At 32.9% G+C, this 22,397-nt stretch overlaps 1 protein-coding gene across 2 annotated transcripts in view; it reads right to left on the reverse strand.

Annotated features, from left to right (window-relative positions):
• LOC145297694 (ribosome biogenesis protein BMS1 homolog) overlaps positions 1-22,397 on the reverse strand; it is a 74,713-nt gene that overhangs the window by 20,751 nt on the left and 31,565 nt on the right. For both annotated transcript variants that reach the window (XM_080143895.1, XM_080143894.1), the window contains exons 9-18: positions 20,717-20,841; positions 16,331-16,514; positions 15,231-15,378; positions 14,302-14,403; positions 11,866-12,032; positions 9,720-9,801; positions 9,068-9,175; positions 5,540-5,676; positions 3,990-4,178; positions 2,585-2,765 (exon numbers count right to left, since the gene is read on the reverse strand). In XM_080143895.1, the coding sequence (XP_080000021.1) occupies positions 2,585-2,765; positions 3,990-4,178; positions 5,540-5,676; positions 9,068-9,175; positions 9,720-9,801; positions 11,866-12,032; positions 14,302-14,403; positions 15,231-15,378; positions 16,331-16,514; positions 20,717-20,841 (1,423 nt within the window). The remainder of the gene's footprint in view (positions 1-2,584; positions 2,766-3,989; positions 4,179-5,539; positions 5,677-9,067; positions 9,176-9,719; positions 9,802-11,865; positions 12,033-14,301; positions 14,404-15,230; positions 15,379-16,330; positions 16,515-20,716; positions 20,842-22,397) is intronic.

Consider the following 22,397-nt stretch of genomic DNA (forward strand, 5'->3'; position numbering starts at 1 on the left):
AAAACAGAGCGAAATTTAAGTTTCCGTTCCATTTTTACAACAACCGTAAAACAGCGCATACTCAGCAAGTTTTATCGTAATTCATAAGAATAATGTTGAAACAATAAATCAACATTTTATTTATTTTTCTGCATAATTAATGATGGAAGTATTTTTCTGTTTATTTTCTGAACATTTGTTAAAAAAAAAATAATTTGTACATTCTCTTGAAAAAAGAATCAAATTTTTCTCTACTTTCACATAACTATTTACAGTGTTCATGTAAAGCATTCATCTGTTCTTTTTATAATAAAAATTCCGTTTTCAAAGAGAAACGTTTACTGCCAAATTTCTTTAAAAAAAACGTGCAAGTTTTCCTGAAAAAAAAAACTTTCACCTACCAATTTATGGTAAAAACTTCATCTTTTTTGGGGAGAAAAAAGAACAACTTTTATTGATTAAAAAAATTGCAAAAAATAATAAAAGTAAATAAACGAACAAAATGCAATTTTTCTTGAGGAATGTGTTCCATTTTAAAAAACTGAGCCACAGCAACACGTGGCCGGGTACAGCTAGTATTATTATATGAGGAATCATTTTGAGTTAAAATCTATTGAGAAATACACATTTTATATTGAGAAATACACACTTTAAACATGTAAACATCAGGTAATGAATAACGAGTTATCCAATATGGTTGTCTCATTTAGGCCATATTGGATAACTTTACCTAATGTTTAAAGATTTAAAATATGTATTTCTCAATGCAAAATGTGTATTTCTCTCCATAAAAAACGGGGGTGTCCAACCACATTGATCAAAAGCTGATTTGCTTTCTGGACGTCCCTGAGGGCTAGGCCGAGAACATAAATTCATTTTCAAAGTTTCACTTTTTTTATACTGAAAAGCGAAACGAAGACATGGCGATCGCAAAAATCTCGAAAATAGCACGTAAAAGTCGGGCAAATTAAAGATAGACGCGACCCCCATTCTTAACTCATAGATTTAGACAGTATATAAAAAGTTTTAAGAAGGAATGACCCAACCAAGCGCCCCCCCCTGAAAAAAAGCCTTTGGCGGACATACACAAAAAATGCACACACACACACACACATTTTCGCTTTTATATAATAGATTATATTGGCCCCAATATATAGTAATGATTTAAAATATATAAAAAAAAAAAAAATGAATCGTGCACCACCACTGAGAATCAAAACCAAAACATTTAGCTTACGATTTACTTTTTCCTTTAACGTCAAAGCCTGAGCTATGAAGACATGTTTGCTGCAAGACTAAAAATTAAAACATGAACCAATAGCGATTATGTTACACATGCATATTCGTAATGCTGTAGTTCGACTTTCACCTAGAAACTTCATTTTTTTTTTTTAATTTTCACTTTTGCACCGATTTTCCCCAGCTAAAACCCAAATATAAAGTTTCGCATAGGTTTGAATATCCTATATATTAAGTTTCATGTCTGTAGACCAAAATCTGACAGAGGAGTTTGGTAGGAAAAATTTTTTAAACAAATATATATAGAAAGAGATTTGTATTTACTACAACTTTTTATCCAATTACACGAATGTAAATCATGTAGAATATCTACGTAATAGTTAACTAAAGGATGATCATCCCATAAGACCAAAAAAAAACTAATAGGGAATTAATTAAAATGAATGCTTAAAAGAATATGCAAATTAGCTAGATGAATGCAATTCCATGACTCATATATAACAAAGTCATATTTTCTTTTTAAATAAATAGAAAAAAAGGTTTTTAATATGATTTTATCAATACACACAAAAAAAAACACATTTATAGGAGTATAGATTGAAGAATCATGTATTCTCTGCACTCTTTTTCGACCTCAAAAACAAAAAAAAAGTAAAAAAGAAACATACATTATAAAGAATTGTTTTCTTTTTAATGTATATTTCTTTTTTACTTTTTTTTTGAAAAGAACTAAAAAAAATGACAAAATGAAAAAAAAAGAGAAAAAGAAAAAAGTCAATGAAAAAAGATTAAATGAAAAGCCAAAAATGAAAAAGAAAGAGAAAAAATATGGTTATTATCCAGAATTCACCCATATTAAAAAAAAAATCTGTATGATATAGACAACATCCATGACAAATTAAAAATATATTCCAAAAATGATATAAATTAATCAAATAGTTTTATTTTTAAACAAAAATATCACATTTTATGAATAACAAAGAGACGGCAATCTTGCCTGGCATTTTGTAAACAATCTTAAATAAAAAAAACATAATGATTCAAACTTATGAAATTTATGTTGTAATGCCTACAAATTCTTATTAATCACTTAAAATTGATTTTCTTTATGAAAATAAAATTATTTCATCAATTTACATGATTTTTGGAACAGGATATTTTTGTTTCGTCACAGATACATGAACCATACAGGTTTTATCTTATTTTGTCTATTTAATATGGGGGAAATTCAGGACAAGAACTAAAAATATAAAAAATTTTACGCTCCAAAACGAAAAAAACGAAACTAATCAAAAGAAATATAAAAAAGGAACCCTACGTAGTTAAAAATAACAATAAAAAAAAAAAGGCAAAATAGTTAACTTACCCCAAAACATGGTTTGACAATGAAGTAGTTCTGGGGTGTACTTAAGAAGTCGGTTTCTGTAGTTGTGATCTTGCATAAAATATACAGGAAGTGTCTGGAATCGTCTCCAACCGAGAGAAATGATGAGGGGGTTTCTCGATTTTAATATCTTTTTGTACCATCGATGTTTCTTTAATCTCGCCTGAAAATGACAGAAAACAGTAATAATAAATTCTCTGACAAGATCAAAATTGGGATGTTATAGAATTTCACTGTCAATGTAGCCATGCCCACGATGAGTGTTTCATTCTACTAATTTTTTGTAGCTGGTTCAAATGAATAATTATTTTATTTTTGACAATTTTACATTTTATTATTGTTTTTCTTTCAGTGAAGGGCCCAACTTCTACCAACAATTATTTCATTTTTGATAATCAATCATATTAAGCCAGATGTGTGTCCATGTCAAGTGCATTTATTTTTCTCAAATGGCTTTTCATTACACCCAATGATTATTTTATTTTTGACACTCAATCACGTTGTATTGTTTTTTTCCAACCAGGTGTGTGTCTACTGCTGCCCAATGATCTTTTCGATCCTCCAAGTAACATAGATAAATAAACATTTAATATCAAGAATAATTTTTGAAAATCCACAATATATTTTTCCTAGCCAGGTACAGATACCGTTCCGGTATATGCAGACGGAATATTTAACAATTCCAATTAACAACTATTTTATTTTTGACAATCCATCATATTTGTTTTTCTCAGCCAGGTGTATATCCATGCCAAGTGTACCTACTTCTGTCAAATGACCTTTTAGTACATTTGGTCTAGATATTCAATACTAAGAACTACAGGCATATTTCCAGACCCAAGTGATAACAGAGCACATGTGGGCACGTTTGAAAAAATCAGCAACAGTAGCCAAAGAATAGCTGGCTAGTGAAAATATTACCAGCAGCAGTTAAAGCACACATGCAAATTAGCAAGTGTGCGTGAGCTTGCATCACAAGAAAGAAGACAAAAATACTCCACAAGGTCAAAGGGACATAAAGTAAATGCTGAGGAAGATTGACATGTAAATACGGGGACGAGAAATGCAAAGTGTGCGCAGGGCAAAATGAACGTGTGAAAGTCAAGGGCGAGAAAGCACTGGATGGCAATGACAGAGACTTTTAAAAAGCACATGTGTGTGTGCAAAAAGACGGAAAAATAATGACATAAGTCATTTCGAAAGAACCATGAACAAATGCATTTCATTTGCACTTAAAAAGATGCAGAGACCGATTTTTATTTCTTTCCTTTGTTTGTTCAACGTTACATATCAACTTAATTTTGATGTCAAAGTAATTGAGTCATTGCAAACAGATTATAACGAGACACTGTTAAGCAAAAAATCTAATTAAAAAAATAAAACAAACCGTAACAAAGCCAATGTTTCCTTCCATACTTTGCAATCCGCCAACAATTAATGGATAGGTAGGATCAAAATGTTCAACAAATTCACAGGGCATGTTTTTGAGTTCAACACGCACATACATTCCAGGACGGTAACCTTCATACTGGACACGGATTTCATCTGGCAAATTCTCAAATTCTTCTCGGTTCCTCTGCAAAAAAATTTTATTGGAAAAATTCATTATTAAAATAGTAAAAGAAAAACTAAACCATGAATTTTTCAATGAAATGGAATCTAATATATAAAGTTAGTTTCTATACCGTTTGTCAGTGATAGATTTCTTCAGATCCTTACAAAAAAATTAAGTAATGTTGTAGTGATTTGGCAGACATCAGATATTTTAACCAAAAAGTGAACTCATCTCCCTATTATGGTTTTATTGTTAGATAGCAAAGAGGGGCTCAGGAGGCAGATACCCTAAAAGTGGAAGAAATCATGTGACTTCCATCCAGAAGACCAGTTGTCTCTTGCCTGTTGACAACCAACTTGAATAGACGCAATGTTTTCTATCTTTAAAGAGGACTAGACCAACTGATCCAACATCTACATTTGTATAGGATAAGAGGTGAACTTGGAGGTCAAAATTCTGCCAATCATACCTACAGAACCACAAGCAAATCATAGTCTTAACTTCAAAAGAATATTATTCCCACATCATATGTAGCAACAAAACAAAAAACTAAAATGAAAATTTCAAACAGCAAAATAAGAAAAACCAAGATAATGCATTAGTTAATGGGATTGAATAAAATCTAATATATAAAGTTAGTATTTATATTGTTTATTTGTCATGATAGTTTTCTTTGCATATTGATGAAAAAACTAAGGTTCTAATGATTTGGCAAAAACTCAGCTATTTTGACAAAACAAGCAGAGAACTCACATCTCTGATATAGTCATATTCTTAGCCTAACCCTAACCCGATAGTCATATTCTTAGCAGGGGGGGGGGGGCAGTAGGGGAGGTGCCCTAAAAGGAGGGGGAGTCTAAAAACTGAAATCAGAAATCACATGACTTTCACCTCGGAGAACAGTTGTCCCTTTCCTGCCGACAACCGACTCGAATAGACATGAGAGGCTGTTGTCCTAGTCATCTCCAGTAAGGCGACGATGGCATACAGGTAGTTGAAAGTTAACCTATCTTTTATATGTTATTGGGCTCCCTTCAATTCTCTCTCTCGTACACATGCATTTCAGGTTTCTGTCTTTGTTCAATTCAAATAAAACTTTTAAAAACAAACCAGCGTTCACAAGATTTTCTATCAACAGCCCAAGTTACCACAGAAGATGCACGGGTGTATAATGTTTATATACCTACAACAGTAAGCAGTGTACTACAATGTGATTTGTAGAGAAATATTTGTTCATTTATACAGAAGTTTCATTTTGCTGTATTTTTAAGTTAAATATCTAAAAACTACAGAAAAAGTACAGATTTAATTTGGGATGACAATTTTATTATCGGTTTTGCTCCTGTTAAAATGTTTGATCTCCTCAACAGCGATAGTTTTACCTTGGCCTGTTGTTCTGTCTCACTCTTCCATGTGTCGTAAAATTGTGCATCTCCTTTTGAGTCATATTCTCGATTGAACATTTCTTTCAACTCTTCTTTTTTTACAGCACGTTTCTCATCTTTACTCTTCGGCTCATCTGAAAAATAAAGTTTAAAAAATTGTTTTTAGAGTTTGCGCTCTTTATGACATAGTTCAAATCGCAAGTAATTTCAAGATCATGCATTAGTTTCAACCAGAAGAAAGAGGAGGCAAGATCTTAAGAACCACATTGCAGTCAGAGGCAAGTGACAGCAAGCACTTTCTTTTACCAGCAGATATAAATATATATCAATGTCTCACACACAAACTACACATAAAGAAGCAACATTTAGGGACTTTAGTTCACATCTAAGAAATAAACATCTATATTATATATTTCTCTTAGTCTGTCTGTTCAGTCCCTTTTATCTTGGAAACTACTAGGCCTATCTGGCTGAAATTTTGTATGTACCTGTGTTATAATTATGTGCAGCAAACTAAGTATTATGGTATCTATTCACTGCACAATTAGGAATTAATAGGGATTAGTATTTAATGCAAAAAATGAGCATAAATTTAACTATATTCAATCATCAATTTGGCATAAAGTGCTCATTCTAAATTATGTTATAATGTTTCTAGTTATAATTTATAGTTATAATTGGTTATAATTTTTGTTCGTTTTTAAAGAACTGCTAACTTTTGTTGTGTTGTATTTACAATGTTGAGCTGAAGCCATGATGTGACACAATTAAAGATGTCAGTCACAACACATGGCCAGAGTAGTCAAACCAAAAGAAAATGTTCACAAATCTAAAATATAGAAATCCAAACTACTTATAATTTGTTAAGTAAAGGATGACATCCCAACCATGGAATCATTAATAATATTCACAATTTTTTCAACCACATTATTTGGTACAAATAAACTATAGGCTTTGCAATGACTTGTCCACTAAGTTTCAACAGTGTTTGTTCCCCCCTCTATGAAATCTTTTTCTAGCCAGCGATGTTAATTTAAATTATGTCCCTTGAAAATTCAGACAAATATTTTTAAAAAGGTTTTCATAATTTATCTTTATTTTTGATTAAATACACAAATAATACTAAGCATTAATTTATTATAAACAGTTTTAAAAATAGTTATACAAATTAGACATTGAAAGAATCATTTTTGAATTGTTCATCTGTATTAATACAGAGCGACCCAAAAAAAAACAGGGGACATTCAATTGTTTTTCTGAGCATTTTACAGTCAACGGAGAAAAAAAGGCCAAAGACTCTAGTGTTTTGATGTGATGTTTTGAATATAATAAACTAGTTATGACCAAAGTTTCATTTCATTTGGACAAAACACTAAGAAACGGGGCCTAATTAGAGTTGGGGCTCATTTTTGGGGGGGTCAGCCTATATATATATATATAAAATAAAAATCTTGATATTAAAAATTCATTCAAATTTTCAAAAAAAAAATTATAAACTTTTAAGGAAAGTATACAAAAATTTTAATTATTTGACAAGGAGTACAAATAAAACAAAAAAAAACTTATTCCATGGAGTTTCGAAGAATGCAATTCTTCTCATCAGAGGGAACAGGTTTGCAAAATATACAATAAATTTTGAACGTTAATGCATCACAGGAAACAAATATGAAGTTTATCATATTTGCATAAAAAAAGTAATTTAACAGTTTGAGACAGTTTGAAGGGATTCAAGGGGATTAAGAAACAGAAAAAGAGAGAAAAAGGATATGATAAAAATCCAATGGGAAAATCCAGAACAGGAAAAATCTGAAATGGGTTGTTTGTCACACTGAATCTTTTGATAGCTTAGATAACGTCACCTGTATGAGCTACGTCTACAAGTGAAGCGCAGTAATCTATCGACACAGGCATAGGATGACTTAGATCCACGTACATCCAGCAAATTGCACATGAATACCAACTGTGATCCTGAAGATCTGAGGAAATTGATGGAAGACCGCGAAATCTGGAGATAGAGAGTCACATTGGTCCAGGCAAAGAGCCCAACCAGATAGATAGATTGAGATGGCAAGGTTTGTGGAAGTGAAGCCCAGCAAAGTGCTCGATTATAAAGAAAAATCAATATAAGAGCATAATATTTATTTAAACATGTTTGTTTGTTTGTAGTCCATTGTGTTTGAAGAAGACTCTCCATTTTGACAACTCATTTGTAGTTTTCAAAGATGGCTGCTCAATCCCAGGCTGGAGGCACAGGATCTGGCACAGTAGAGACACCGAAAGTCTATAGTTTTATCACTGCTGTTGATGCTGCTCTGTGGTGCTGATCTCTGGCAGCAATGAATTTCTGGTGATGAAAGGTGACAGTAGCTTTGTGGATGGTTGTTCACCAGTTTGAAAGATCACTTGCACAGTCTGCTAATTCCTTTGGTTCTAGTTCATACCACTGTAGATTGGTTTTGACTGTGTCCTTGTAGCATTGTTTTGGCCGACCATATATATATATATATATATATTATATTTTTTGGAGGGAATTAGACATGGAGTCTAAAGAGCAGAGTTTATTTTAATGTATTAGTAAATGTATTAATACTTTTAAAAGAAAACAGTACCCTTTGTACTGTAGATATAGATATCCTAGAACTATATTAATATTGAATAAAACGATTCATAATTGTGAATTAATAACTTAGTTTTCCTTTATTTTCTTTTTTAAATATTTCTAGGAATATTTGCCTTACAACTAAAATGCTAGTTTTATTTTGGTGTCTTTAACTTCTTCCCCTGCTGCCTATTTTTGCTGACGAGGAGATTATGTTTTAAAGGACAAACTTTTGTCAAATTACTGTCAATAAATATTGTCAATTTCAATAAAATGAACATCGTTTCCGAAACGATCATACAATCGAATTGATTTTGTTTATTTTTCCTTTTGAAACTTATTTTTAATTCAAAATTATGAATCGTTTTACTCAATATTAAGAAATATATATATATATATATATATATATATATATATATATATATATATATATATATATATATGGATATATGGTCAGCCAAAACAATGCAACAAGGACACAGTCAAAGGTGTGAAAAATGAAAAAAAAAACAAAAAAACTTTTGCATTAATTCATTTAGATCAGTGGTTCTCAACCTTTTTTTACTCATGGACCCCTTTTCCCTTCTTTTTATCTTGGTGGACCCCTTCATGACTATTGGTTATAAGACAGTCTTCTATTTTTCACTAATATAAATTTTGAGGTTTTAATAATCAAATAAATATATAATTAAGATTTATTTTTAAATGAAAACTAATTTAATGCAAATAAAGTATTCTACAACAACTATAATAATTATGGTAATAATGATAATAAGTAATAATAATAATAATAATAATAATCTACATTAGAGTGATAATAATTCTTTACCTGTGGACCCCCAGAAATATTCCATAGACCCTAGGGGTCCATGAGGACCCTGGTTGAGAACCCCTGATTTAGATGTTAAATAAATATAAACACTTACCTTCAGAAGCGTTCTTGTCATCTGATGCAACTTCATCCTTTGTTTGTTGGTCATTTGTTGTGAAAGACTCGCCTGTTTCAAGGTCTTCAAAGTCACCATAAATCTCTTCTACAATTAACAAAAGTTTTGATTTCTTAATACTTCCTTTCATGTGTAAGAATATGAAAATAATCACATGACATAGGGGAAGGTATTTCGCACGATTTAACTAACGATTTTAAGACAACGTAGATCTAAAGTAAAGTAGCTTATAACACCCAAGGATATTTTTTAAATTGCTTCCATTCTAATAGTAGTTTCCTATTATTTTTAATGTTACAAATGGCAAAAGGAAAATTTTAATACAGAATAGATTTAATAATAAAATAGTTAAGCAAAGTAGAAAGTGGACTCTGAGTTTACTATTGGCAGCCCTGTAACTCTTGCTTCCTTTATTTTGTCCTATAGTTTTAACATTTCATGAGCAATGTGTCTGACAAAGGGGGAAGAATTGCTGTTTTTTGACTCAGAATTTATCCATCTTATACTTATCATTGACTGGTTTTTGATTTCAAGTAGGTCTTTTTTTTTTCTTTTTTTTAATTATTTAGCTCCTTACATCAAGTGGCTTTATGTCTTATCTGGGGCGATTTCCATAAAAAAAATATCTTACCATCATTTTTCAACAAAGTTTCTGCATCTTCGCTGCTATCCCATTTTCCGGTAACAAAACAATCACGTATCTGGTTTTGAATCTAAAACAATAATTATTACAATTAACGGTTTGTGGGAAGGAGGCCGAGTGCAATTATTCTTTTTTTTGTACTATTTATAAGCATAGGGTATACAAATACAGTGAATTGAGAGAGGATAATCAGTTTGTGTGCAAAAAAAATGTAAGACAATAATGATAGATGAGAACTCAGATGAGGATAAAGAATGTCTGGGTGGCAAAAGCTATTAAGGCTGTCCAGAAGCTTTTTTACCTCTGTGATACAAGTGCTGGCGTGATTACTGGTGTTAGGAGTGGATGGAATAAGTTCAGGAAACTTCTGCCATTACTAACTAGCTGTCAACCAAGGGAAGAATCTATCAGACATGTGTACATAGTCTGATGAAGTATAAAAGTGAAACCTGGCCAGTGAGGATTGAAGACGTGTTGCATGGTCAGAAATTATATAAGAATGATACGAGGGATGTATTATGCAATTCTTAAAGACACACTTAGATCTGATGACCTCAGAGGAAGATTAAATCTGGACAGTAATAGAGAGATGTGGATGAGAGTTCTTGAGCTAGTAGATGTAGAACAGTTGAAGTAGCAAAGTCAGTTCAGAGGAAGGCCAAGGAAAACGCGGGAGAATGTGATAAGAACGGATTTGAGAAAAAGAAGGATTAAATAAATGTGATACTATCGACGTACCCCACCCACAGTGCTAGGAAGTGATTAAAAAAGAAAAGAGGAAAAACTATAACAAAAAGAAGAAATAGTGAATTAGCAGAACAAAAGTATAAGAAGTGAGGTTAATAGAAAGACACGAGGAAGGAGGGGGCGGGGCCAACAAAGGCATTCTAAAATGAGATTGTTAATCAAGGTGTGGCAGTAGCTGGGACAAACGTTTCGACATAGATGTCAATATATTTAGAGTTAGTTTATGGACAGTTGAGGAGTTGGGCTGAGTTTTGTGACAGTTTACACACCGTTTTGAATTGACAACAGCTGTTTACAGTTGAGAATAGTTAACAGCAGGTTGTGGCTCAGAGCAGATGGGCAGATGAATTGATCAACTGATATACATGGCCTCGACAGACAACTAAGATATGGACATTAGCATTAGAGGGTCGATGGTGTCGCACACACGCCCAGAGTACAACAGATATCTGCAGAATGTGTCCGAGTCTGTGTATTCTTTGTTTATCTTGTGTTGGTTATTTTTTTTACACTTGTGAACCAGTGCTCACTGTCAGCAGTCGCCACTGTGTGAGCAACAAGGGTACGGATATAATGAGAATGGAAAATGAAAGAGAAGAGAACCACGACACAGCTTTGGGTCAGTGATGATTGAGAGGGAGCACATGGCTTTACATGAAAATCTGGCTAAACAACAATTAACAAAATTATCAATTAGAAAGTAATTGTTCATCAACGCCGGAGAGCCTTCTACTTTGAAAATTCCTTTCCTCAACCTGCTAGACTTTGAAATTCCCTACCTGTATCCTGCTTCCTTGATTGTACTAAACACGCAGAAGTTTAAGTATAATGTAAACAGATCTTTCTGCTCAACTCCCTACTTAGTGTTCTGTGTAGCCTTCCTTAGCAATTTGCCTTTTTTGGGGTGAATTTAAGTATTTAATTAAGCAACTGACTGCCTCTGCCTCTCTCTTTCTTTCCATCCTTTTTGACCTTTCAACCTACTGAATGATCATGACTGAATAAATCATTCATTTTCTAATATGATTTTGTTGAATTAATTGATATAAGATACTAACAACTTTTATTAAAGCAAACAAAATTAGCCTCAGTCCTGGGAGGAAGCACATATGTGCCTGATGACAAGTCAATAACAAGATACAATTTTAGTTTGATTAAGATACAAATGATTGAATTAAGAAGTAAGCCTAAATGATTACGGATCACTCCCATGTTATGTAACAAAACTTTAAATTCGAAAGTAATCTTTGGCTTAAATCAAAGTTTAAAAATCCAAGTCAAGTATTATGGTTCAAATGTGCTGCTAAACTAAAGGAAAACTTGTGCCTCTGTTGTGTTAAATGATCCAGTTACTTTTTCATAATAGTGATAGGAATGCCCAACTCACCTCAGTTAACGACCAATCTTGGACGATAGCAAACACAAACTTGGAGCAATCCATCCCATGATTTTCCCTCTGTGAGCGACTCATCTGATTTTTCTTCCGTAATACTCGAAACAAGCCTCCAACTTCTGCTTCATCATCACTTTCTTTGTCCGACGATACAGTTTCGTCTGTCAACAATGAAATGAAAATATGCAAAAAAAAAAAAAAAAAAAAAAAAAAAGAACAAAATAAGAACGAACATAATTCTAAGACATGTAAGTTATTAATATAAATGTGCGATTTTGGTGCATTTTTATTAGACATTGAAAAAATGCATTTTAAGTGAAAACATTATTACATTAATTACATATGTTGAAATTAGTAAAAAAAAATATATATAAAAATGATCGAGTAGAAAAATAATTACAATAAAAAATAAAATTTATCAAATAATAGTTTTATCTGTTTGGTCTATTGCGACAAATTCTGTATGACAAACTGACTTATCTCCCTTGCTTTCATTAACTTTTTCTTTTTTAAATTAGTTAATGGCAAATCATTATTATTTATTATGTGTGTGTGTGTGTGTGTGTGTGTGTGTGTGTGTGTGTGTGTGTGGGGACAGAGGACAGCATAAAAAAAAACATGGATAACAACTAAAATCAACTTGGATGATGTGCTAGTGATTAGTTTGGTTTGGTTTGCCAAATAAAGTTGTCACATGGAATTCGATAAGTAGGATATTTTATATTTCCAGATTATATTGCATTACTTTTAGAAAATACTAGCAGAGAGTCCCAACACTGCTCGGGATTGAATGATGATCAACAAATGTTTCACACTCCAATATTTTTATTGTCATTGAAATCCGTGAAATTGACCATATTTTAAATCAAATCAATTGATTGCTTGCTCTAGTTGGGGACCCATCGCGGTGCACCGGGAGAAAGCTTTACATGCTTCTCACAGTGAGTTGGTCCACAATACATTGTAGTCTACATTGCACTGTAGAGAACCAACTGGTGATTTCATAAAATAATTTTTTATATATAATGGCTTGAATTAAAGTTTAAAATGCAAAAGTCAAGTATCATACTTCAATCGTGCTTTAAACAGAAGTATTCATTTCAAACGCACCCCTGTCATATCAAAAAGCCTACTGTTGATTTCATATGTCGGGCCTTTCGGCTTGTGTGGTGATAAAACTTCTCAAATGTACTTCTGATGTTAGGCTGTGTTAACTTTGGTCAGAATTGCCTGCTCCATCTTTCATTCGATTATTTCGATTATCAATACTTACTGATGATATTCCGATACAAAACCTATCTAAGAATACTGCTAGGCACATAAAGTACCTTTGTGTGATATTTCATAAAAATTGTCCCAGCCATTTTCGAGTCCAAAGGGAACAGCCTCATACACACATAAACAAAGTTCCTTTTATATTAGTAGGGATTTCTCCTTCAAAACATTAAGTTTGGTTTATTTTATTGCATACTAGCATTTCTGTCTGGCGTTGCCCGGGTGTTTGGAGGTGTATGTTGAGCAAAAAAAAAAAAGTGGTAGTAGGAAGGCAGGCTCGAACCTGTACCACGAAGAAGGAAAAGAACGTGAAAAAAAAAAAAAAAAAAAAAAAAAAAAAAAGACGTCCTTGCTGTTACGACCACCGCCAAACCGGAAGTGACGTAGTTTTAAATTAAGGCTAGACAAGAGAGGATGACTTTTAAAAATATTGGCGAAAAAAGCGACCCCCCCCCCCTGTAGAAAAGTGCCTAGTTAAAGGTGAAGATATTAATGTTTTTAGTCAATTTTTCGATATTTGTCGTCTGAAAGGTCGAACTTCAACAGGACACTGATCTTGGTAAAATCCGTCGCCTCTGTCGAAAGTTTTAGGCAGACATGCAAACATACATACAGACATGTATATATTGGTAACTAAAAATTTTCGCCCCAAACCGTTTAAAAAGCTTGGCCTATCTCTGAATACCTTTTATGTAAAATTTCAAATGTTTAAACCAGAAATTGTCTGAGTAATTTGGTAAAGAATTTTTTAACTTTGACCCCTTAACATTTATTGTTTTGGGCTCAAATCATATTAAGTTAGATCCAAGTAACCTATATTTAAAATTTCAAGTGTTTAGACCTAAAATTGTCGGAGGAGTTGGGTAGAGTTCTCAATGAATGCCTGAATGTCAATTTATTTTTAAAACCTCTTCAAAATAAGGTTTAAATCTTAAACATTTTCTAAGGATTCTAGAGATAAGTTTTCATAACATAATATCTTGATTTTCATTTTATAAAGGAATATAAAAATGGGGCAAAACATATCTGTTTGGAGAATTCATTTTAACTTGTCCTGGGGCGAGTATTCTTCTAGTTATCATATCTGTCACATATGAAAATACCAAGAAAAAGAAATAAATATTTTTTAATGGAAGTAGTCTTAGAAATACTCACCCTCTCCATAAATGAGTTTCTTATAATTCTTTCTTGATAACTGACGCTCCCGGAAAGAAGCAGAAGCTTTTTTAAGCAAATCAGTTTTCCAATGAAGATGGCCTTCAAGAAAAAAAAAAAAGAAAAATTTTAAAATATATATATTCATTGTGAAACAACAACTAAGAAAGATGAGAATAATAGTCTGCAATAAATTAATTAATAAATAATACTCATCTCATAATAAATTCCAATTAAAATAATAAATATACCATTCAGCACGGACCCGACCATGGAAGATCAGATAATGAATAAACGTGGATTTATAAGATTAAAAAATTCAACCTTGATCGCCCTTCAGAGTCAGTGGATAGAGGCGTTGAATCTCTACGGTTCCAGGTGAGAGAATTGTCTGAAGATAGCAGTTTCAATCCTACCCAAAGCTGACCAAAGGCTTACTTGGCCAAAACGTGATGGCAGTAATTGCTGAGAATGCAGTTAGGAGATTCAGAGTTCTTATCCTGTCGTGGTTACCACCTGATGAAGGCCAGAGGAATAATTGGCCGAAATGTTGTGAAACAACATCTCAGAAAGATGAGGATAATAGTCCGCAATAAATAAATAGTTATGAACTTGCATCACAATATTGCGAAATTACAGTAAAACATTGCGAAATTACAGCACGATTTTGTGAAATGAAAAAGTCCAAATAATCAAAGTTATTCGATTCTCATATTTTTACGATTATTCATCAAACAAAAATCTTTCATACAAGTTGAAAAAGATCCGATTAAGTGTAATTATAATCAATAATCACATTAAAAAAATTTTTTTTTTTTTATTTGTCTGCATTAATTAAAAAAAAAACGTGGTGACACTACTCGCTTAGTGGAGGAAGAAATAACAAAGAAATAAACTATGACGCAGGAATCAAACGAATAATAGCTTACCTGTTTCTTCTTCATCATCATCATCATCACCATCAGTTTCTTCATCATCATCATCATCAGTATCCTCATTTTTTTCTAAATCATCGTCGTCGTCATCATCATCATCATCATTTTCAGATGCTGATAGCAAATTTGAATCCTTCTCAAGCTAGAGAAAAAATAAAATAAATATTAGAAAAAAAACAAATAATAAAAATAAGATAAATTAAATCATATCTGGATAACATAATCATATCCTTCCTAGACAAAAAATCAAATTAACCTCGATGGCTGTACATCTAAACAACATGACATAAATGCAGGTGTGCCTCAAGGATCGATACTTGGGCCTTTATAAATGACCTCCCTGATAAAATTGCATCTGAGATGAATACATTTGCTGATGTCATCACCCTATATTAAACGTAACGAAAAACGACTGTACACATATCTAAGGAAATGGGAGAAAGCCTAAAAAACTCTACTTCCAATCTGTAGTGAAAGGGAGCCATAAATGAATGGTAACATTCAATGCTACTAAGATTAAGCTTCTTTCCTGAAACTACAAAAACACCTTATCAACTATTAATTACCATGATGAATAACACCACACCCGAGAGCTCATCCTTCAAAATCCCCAGACTATTCCTGAAGAGAAGAGAACCATCACCACCAAAACCAAAGTAGCAACACAAGAGAAGAGCGTGTCAGAGTTATTGGCAATTAATGACTGAGTGATGGCATTTTAGAAATGGCTGTAGCATTCCTCACCTTTTTATCGGTTAATGTTTGGTGAGTGTGAAGCCCAGTCAGGATCACACTTCTTACTTATGAGATGATCACCAAAGTGCCTTCCATATTATTGCCTGATAATAAAACAAAGACTGTTGCACAGTCCTAACTGAAACTTGGATGGACAAGTCAGTAAAAGACTGGAGTTTACTTATCGCTGGATTGCAGAAAGGATTGTGAATTTTATTAACGATTCCATGGGTAGAAATTCTTATTTAGGATTATTAGTCTATAAAAAGAAGGACCCAAAGTTTTATTATCTGACTGAAAAGAATCTTACTTCAACCGTGTCGTTTGAGGGAAAGGAAAAAGGTGGGTTTTTTTGTTACCTTCCTCTTTTTGGCTTTAGGGAGTTCACTGCTAGAGTCTTCATCTTCCTCTTCTTCATCTTCATTATCTCCCTCTTCATCTTCATCATCCTCCTCCTCTTCTTCTTCACTATCATCATTTTCTTCTCCATTCTCCTCATCATCATCATCATCAGAATCCTCGTCTTTACCATCGGTTCCATTTCTACAAAAATAATACAGAATAATTATTCATTTGAGAAATTTTCAAATAAGGAATTATTTGGCTTATTCACACTATTATTTTCATCTTATAATCTACATCTTCTTTGGGTGGATGTTTTTATATAATGACTTGAATTAAAGTTTAAAATGCAAACGTCAAGTACCATGGTTCATTTGTGCTCTATACAGAAGTATTCACTTCCAACATGCCCCCTTGTCTTATCAAAGAACTTACTGTTGATTTTATATGCCAGGACCTTCTACTTATGTGGTGATAAAACTTCTTAAATTTAGTTGTGATGTTAGGCTATATAAGGGTGTTAACTTTAGTCAAAATCGGATTGTTCCTTATTCAAGGTTTATACAGATTTTCAATGTCTTCCCTAAACAAAATTCAAGTTTTCAAAAAAAAATTTGATATATAAATAACAATATAATAAACTAAAAGAACTTAGTAATTAACAACAGAAAAAGTCACTTTCATTTATCTCTATTTCATGGAGTAGTTTCAAAGGTCACGGTCGTTTACACAAAGTTCTCTACAATAACCCGCAACAAAACTGGTCGATTTTGCCATTCAGTGATTACAATGCACTTTCGCCCATTTTACTCACAACAAATTGTCTTTTGTCTTATGCCAACAATCACATTTACATTTTCTTTAGCCAACTAATTACAATTGAATACTGTTCTTCTCTTCTTAGTGGATTGGTCTACACTGTGTTTGTTTTACTCATAAATTTTGAATTTCACTTTAGCTACATTTGTAACGTAGATGGATAACAAGGTAGTTTTGTAGTGAAGGGATGTAACTCTAGTACGGACAATACCAGAAATCATAATGTGATTCAATTTCAGAAGGATGTATTTATTTTGATTTTTAGTTTCAATATTTAAAAAATATTTAAATAATATATTATTTAATATTTAAAAAATATTTTAGTAGTATTTATTTTGATTCAATTTTTAATATTCTGAACATAAAGAATATGATTTTCAAGCCCTTTTTCAAGATTTCCCATATTTTGAAGGCATTTTCAAAGTAATAATAGAAATAAGGTCCTTTGAAGACAAAAGTAAAAATTCAAGGCTTTTTCAAGCCTGTGTGAATCTTGTTCTTTAATCAGATTTTTCCACTTTTCAATACTGTCTGAAAGCATTCCGAAACACAATCTATCTAAGAACCCTCCCAAACACATAAAGTACATTTCTGTGAAATTTCAAAAAAATATTGATCTTGCTATTTCAGAGTCCATAAGGAATAAACTCTCACACACACAAAGTGATTTGTATATTCAAGTAGAGATTCTTAGTCATTCCACCTGTAGTGAGGATTGAACCTTCAACCTCCAGAAGACTGTCACTTACAAGTATACTTAATCAATACGTTTATTCTTGCAGATTAAACAAAGGGTTCAGTATAAAATTATGTATAAGTTCCCCGAGTTTTACATAAAGATTCTCAAGTTTTAAAAGATGCAACTGAAGGTCAGAGATTACACCAGACAAAATGTGAAAAAAAAAAAACAAGATGACAACAGCAATCTGAATAATCCAAGTTATTTATTTTCATATTTTTAAGATCTTACATCAAACAATAATCTCTCATATGAGCGAGTTGAAAAAAATCTGGCAAAACGTAATTCATCATACCTTCTAATCAATAATTACATTTCAACTTTTAGTGAAAGAAAAAAAATTAAAATCGGCCTTATGTTTTTTTGATTCATCATTGATAAGAACGGAATTACTGATTGTCAAAATCAAAGACTGCATTACCTCCCCTGTTTTTAGAGTAATCATCAATAGTATGTAATATATGATTCAAACTGCTATCTCTCTGGTCAGGTTCTTTGTCTGGACCAATGCGATATCTCTATATCTCTCTCTCCAGACTTCCATCAGCTGCTTTAGATCTTTATCACAGTTGGCGTCATGTGCAATTTGTTGGATGTACATTGATCTAGGTTGTCCTATGCTTGTGCGCCCGTGCTGTGGAGTCCACAATAATACTTTTCTTACCAGCTCTTGTTTGCTCCTCTGGCAGTGACTAGCAAATTGTAGACGTGGCTCCTTGATAGTAGATATGCCAGGTAGGTTGCCATAAAGTTGCTGCTTCGTGGGATGTTCTTGCTAAGACATATTTAACACTGCCCGTAACATACGGATATACAAACCGTCTAGCTTTCTTTCCAATCCTTTGATGAGTGTCCAGTTTGTAGCACCGTAAACAAGGACAAACTCGACAACTACTGTGAAGAACTGCCTTTTCAGTTTATCAGTTAGCCTTGAAGTCCATACTGACCACAGCTTATCTAATGCAGCCCATGTTTTTTGAGATGCAGATTTCGATATCTCTCTCTGTGGAAACTATATTGCTGCCCAGGTATGTAAAAACTCAGTGACTTTTTCAATGTTGTTCAATCTAGAGCTTTGAACTTCCCCTCCACATTGAAAGTCATAAACTTTGTCTTATCACATTGAAAGTCATAAACTTTGTCTTATCACATTGAAAGTCATAAACTTTGTCTTATCCACGTTGAAAGTCATAAACTTTGTCTTATCCACGTTGAAAGTCATAAACTTTGTCTTATCCACATTGAAAGTCATAAACTTTGTCTTATCACATTTGAAAGTCATAAACTTTGTCTTATCCACATTGAAAGTCATAAACTGTCTTATCCACATTGAAAGTCATAAACTGTCTTATCCACATTGAAAGTCATAAACATTGTCTTATCCACATTGAAAGTCATAAACTTCCCTTTCACATTGAAAGTCATAAACTTTGTCTTATCCACATTGAAAGTCATAAACTTTGTCTTATCTACATTGAAAGTCATAAACTTTGTCTTATCCACATTGAAAGTCATAAACTTTGTCTTATCCACATTGAAAGTCATAAACTTTGTCTTATCCACATTGAAAGTCATAAACTTTGTCTTATCCACATTGAAAGTCATAAACTTTGTCTTATCTACATTGAAAGTCATAAACTTTGTCTTATCCACATTGAATGTCATAAACTTTGTCTTATCCACATTGAAAGTCATAAACTTTGTCTTATCCACATTGAAAGTCATAAACTTTGTCTTATCCACATTGAAAGTCATAAACTTTGTCTTATCACATTTGAAAGTCATAAACTTTGTCTTATCTACATTGAAAGTCATAAACTTTGTCTTATCCACATTGAAAGTCATAAACTTTGTCTTATCCACATTGAAAGTCATAAACTTTGTCTTATCCACATTGAAAGTCATAAACTTTGTCTTATCCACATTGAAAGTCATAAACTTTGTCTTATCCACATTGAAAGTCATAAACTTTGTCTTATCCACATTGAAAGTCATAAACTTTGTCTTATCCACATTGAAAGTCATAAACTTTGTCTTATCTACATTGAAAGTCATAAACTTTGTCTTATCCACATTGAAAGTCATAAACTTTGTCTTATCCACATTTAAAGTCATAAACTTTGTCTTATCCACATTGAAAGTCATAAACTTTGTCTTATCCGCATTAAGGTAAAGACCAATATCATTTGCAGACTTTTCTAGCTCATATAACAGCGTTTGCACATCAGCAGTGCTATTTGCGAACAGAATAATATCGTCTGTGTAATCTTGTAATCTGCATCAGGTATGTGTGCTGATGGATGGCGTCTGCTTCTGGATTCATATAAGGTGAAGCCCAGTGTAATGTGTATATCAACAGAGGTACAAATTACACAGTTAATACAGACAATGAAAAGAAAAGGGCTTGACTGTCTCCTTGAAGAATCTCGGAGCGAATAAAGAATTCAGTGTCACCATCTGGCGATCTGACCATTGCTTGAGTGTGTTTGTATAACATTATGATAGCGTTAATGATTTTGTTTGGAATGCCAAACTGCAGTTTATGATACAATTGATTTCTTCTTGTAAAACCCTTTTACACAATTATTTTTTCTAATTGTGGATGAGGATACTTATTTCTACACAATACATAATACATGAAAGTGTTTTCATTTGTGATTAATACTATGTATGCACAATACATAATAAATCCTTCCAACACTCACTGGAAAACACAGACACATTATTCATGAATTTTTTTAATTTTGTTGTTAAAAAGTGCAAATAAAGACTATAACCTCCACCTTCACCGCCATGCTGTTGATTATTATCTCACGTTTGAAACTAAAAAATTGGAATTACTTACTTAAAATCTAAGTCATCAAGTTCTGTAAGAGGAGCAGTGTTGCTGAAGAGAGTCATTTGACTTGCGGATATTTTGGAATCAATTGTGTCTTGGACCTTCAACAATCCGGACAGCAAATCTCCAGGCTGACAAAAGAAAAAAAAAAATGGTATTATTAAAACAAGTTTAACAATTTGACATGAAATGAAACAATTGAGTTGTTTATTAACAATACTGTGGACTGAGCATGACTCGATTGTATTATGAAAGAGGGTGAGAGATCTTATGAATGATGTCATAGCAAAAGGTGACGGACAACATCCAGTCTCTTTCCAGCTAGATGCTGGTGATATGAACATGTAAAAAAGAGGTGGACTCCTCGTAACTCGACTCCAGCAATGCCAGTTCAAGAGAGATGTGGTTAGAGATTGTGCAACCCTTGCTTCACAATTACACATGCAGCTACCCTTGCAGGGGGCATCCATTATCTCTCAAGATTCAACGGAGGTCATGTAAAAGACTTGTAAAGAAGACACCCCAACCCAGAAGGGTGAAGGACAAATAAAACATTGAATTAAATTTTTTCAAATCAAATTCAAAAGTTACTTGAAGAGAAAAGTTAATGATTCATGAATAGGATTTATCTCAATTGTTTATTAACATTAGATTTCAAGAGGATAATGTTGTAGGCCTCAAGGAAGCGATCTTTCTGAATTTTTAAGATGAGGATGGATTATTAGGATTATTCGAACAACTTCCAGGCCCATAGCATAACAGATAGAGTACTAAATAAAAGTCAATTTTAAGTGACACTCTTCCGTTCAATTCTTAGTACAGGTGATACTAAGGATACAATTACGAATTACTTAAGGTCATGGCTGTCACAGCGAGAACATGCTATTCCTGTATATTAAATAAAATGTTCCGTTTGAAATTCTCTACCAGGGTTCATACAGATTTTCAATGTCCATTTTCAAGAATTTTTCAAGGCCTCCTCTAGACAAAATTCAAGTAAGACTCTTATTTTTCAACTAAAAAGACATGAGTGGTACCATTAAAACAAGTGAGCTTTTATACTCCAGAATTTATTTTCCTACATAATCACCTACCATTCTTAATGAACTTTCGCCAGGAGTTCACTAACGCATTTCTGCTTTTGATGCACGTCCATAACAGGAGTTGCTTTCTTAAAGTTTTTTTTTTTTTTTTTTTTTTTTTTTTTTACATGGAGTTCACCACTTATCAAGGCCCAATGGCCACTCAGGGATATGGGTTATTGTGTGTACAGTAATCAAAGGGATAGTGTAGCAATAGGTTGAAGTCGGGAGGGAAACAGGCAAGCGGAACAGAGTTCCACAGGCGTGCAGTTCTAAGAAAGAAGCTTTGTTCATGGTATCTACGTTTTGATTTAGGCACAGATAGGGAGTGGGGAAAATTATTGACGGTGGTTTCAGCTAGTCGGGTGTTTTTTGAAAAAGATTGGCGAGGGGGGACCAGAAAATGGAGCTCAGACGAGCACCTGCCATGGAAATAACGATAGAACAATGACAGGCTCGCTACGTCTCTTCTGTGGGAAAGAGGTTGCAGGGTAGAGAAAAGGGCATCCCCCACCAAGCCACGGAGTCTATTTTGTACTCTGTCAAGGCAGGATAGGCTGTTTTTAGCAGCCCCCGCCCAGATGTGGCAGCAGTACTCCATCTTT

Source organism: Euprymna scolopes, chromosome 18 (assembly GCF_053919585.1).
Source record: "Euprymna scolopes isolate OS-2025 chromosome 18, ASM5391958v1, whole genome shotgun sequence".
In the NCBI taxonomy this organism is placed as follows: domain Eukaryota; kingdom Metazoa; phylum Mollusca; class Cephalopoda; order Sepiida; family Sepiolidae; genus Euprymna; species Euprymna scolopes.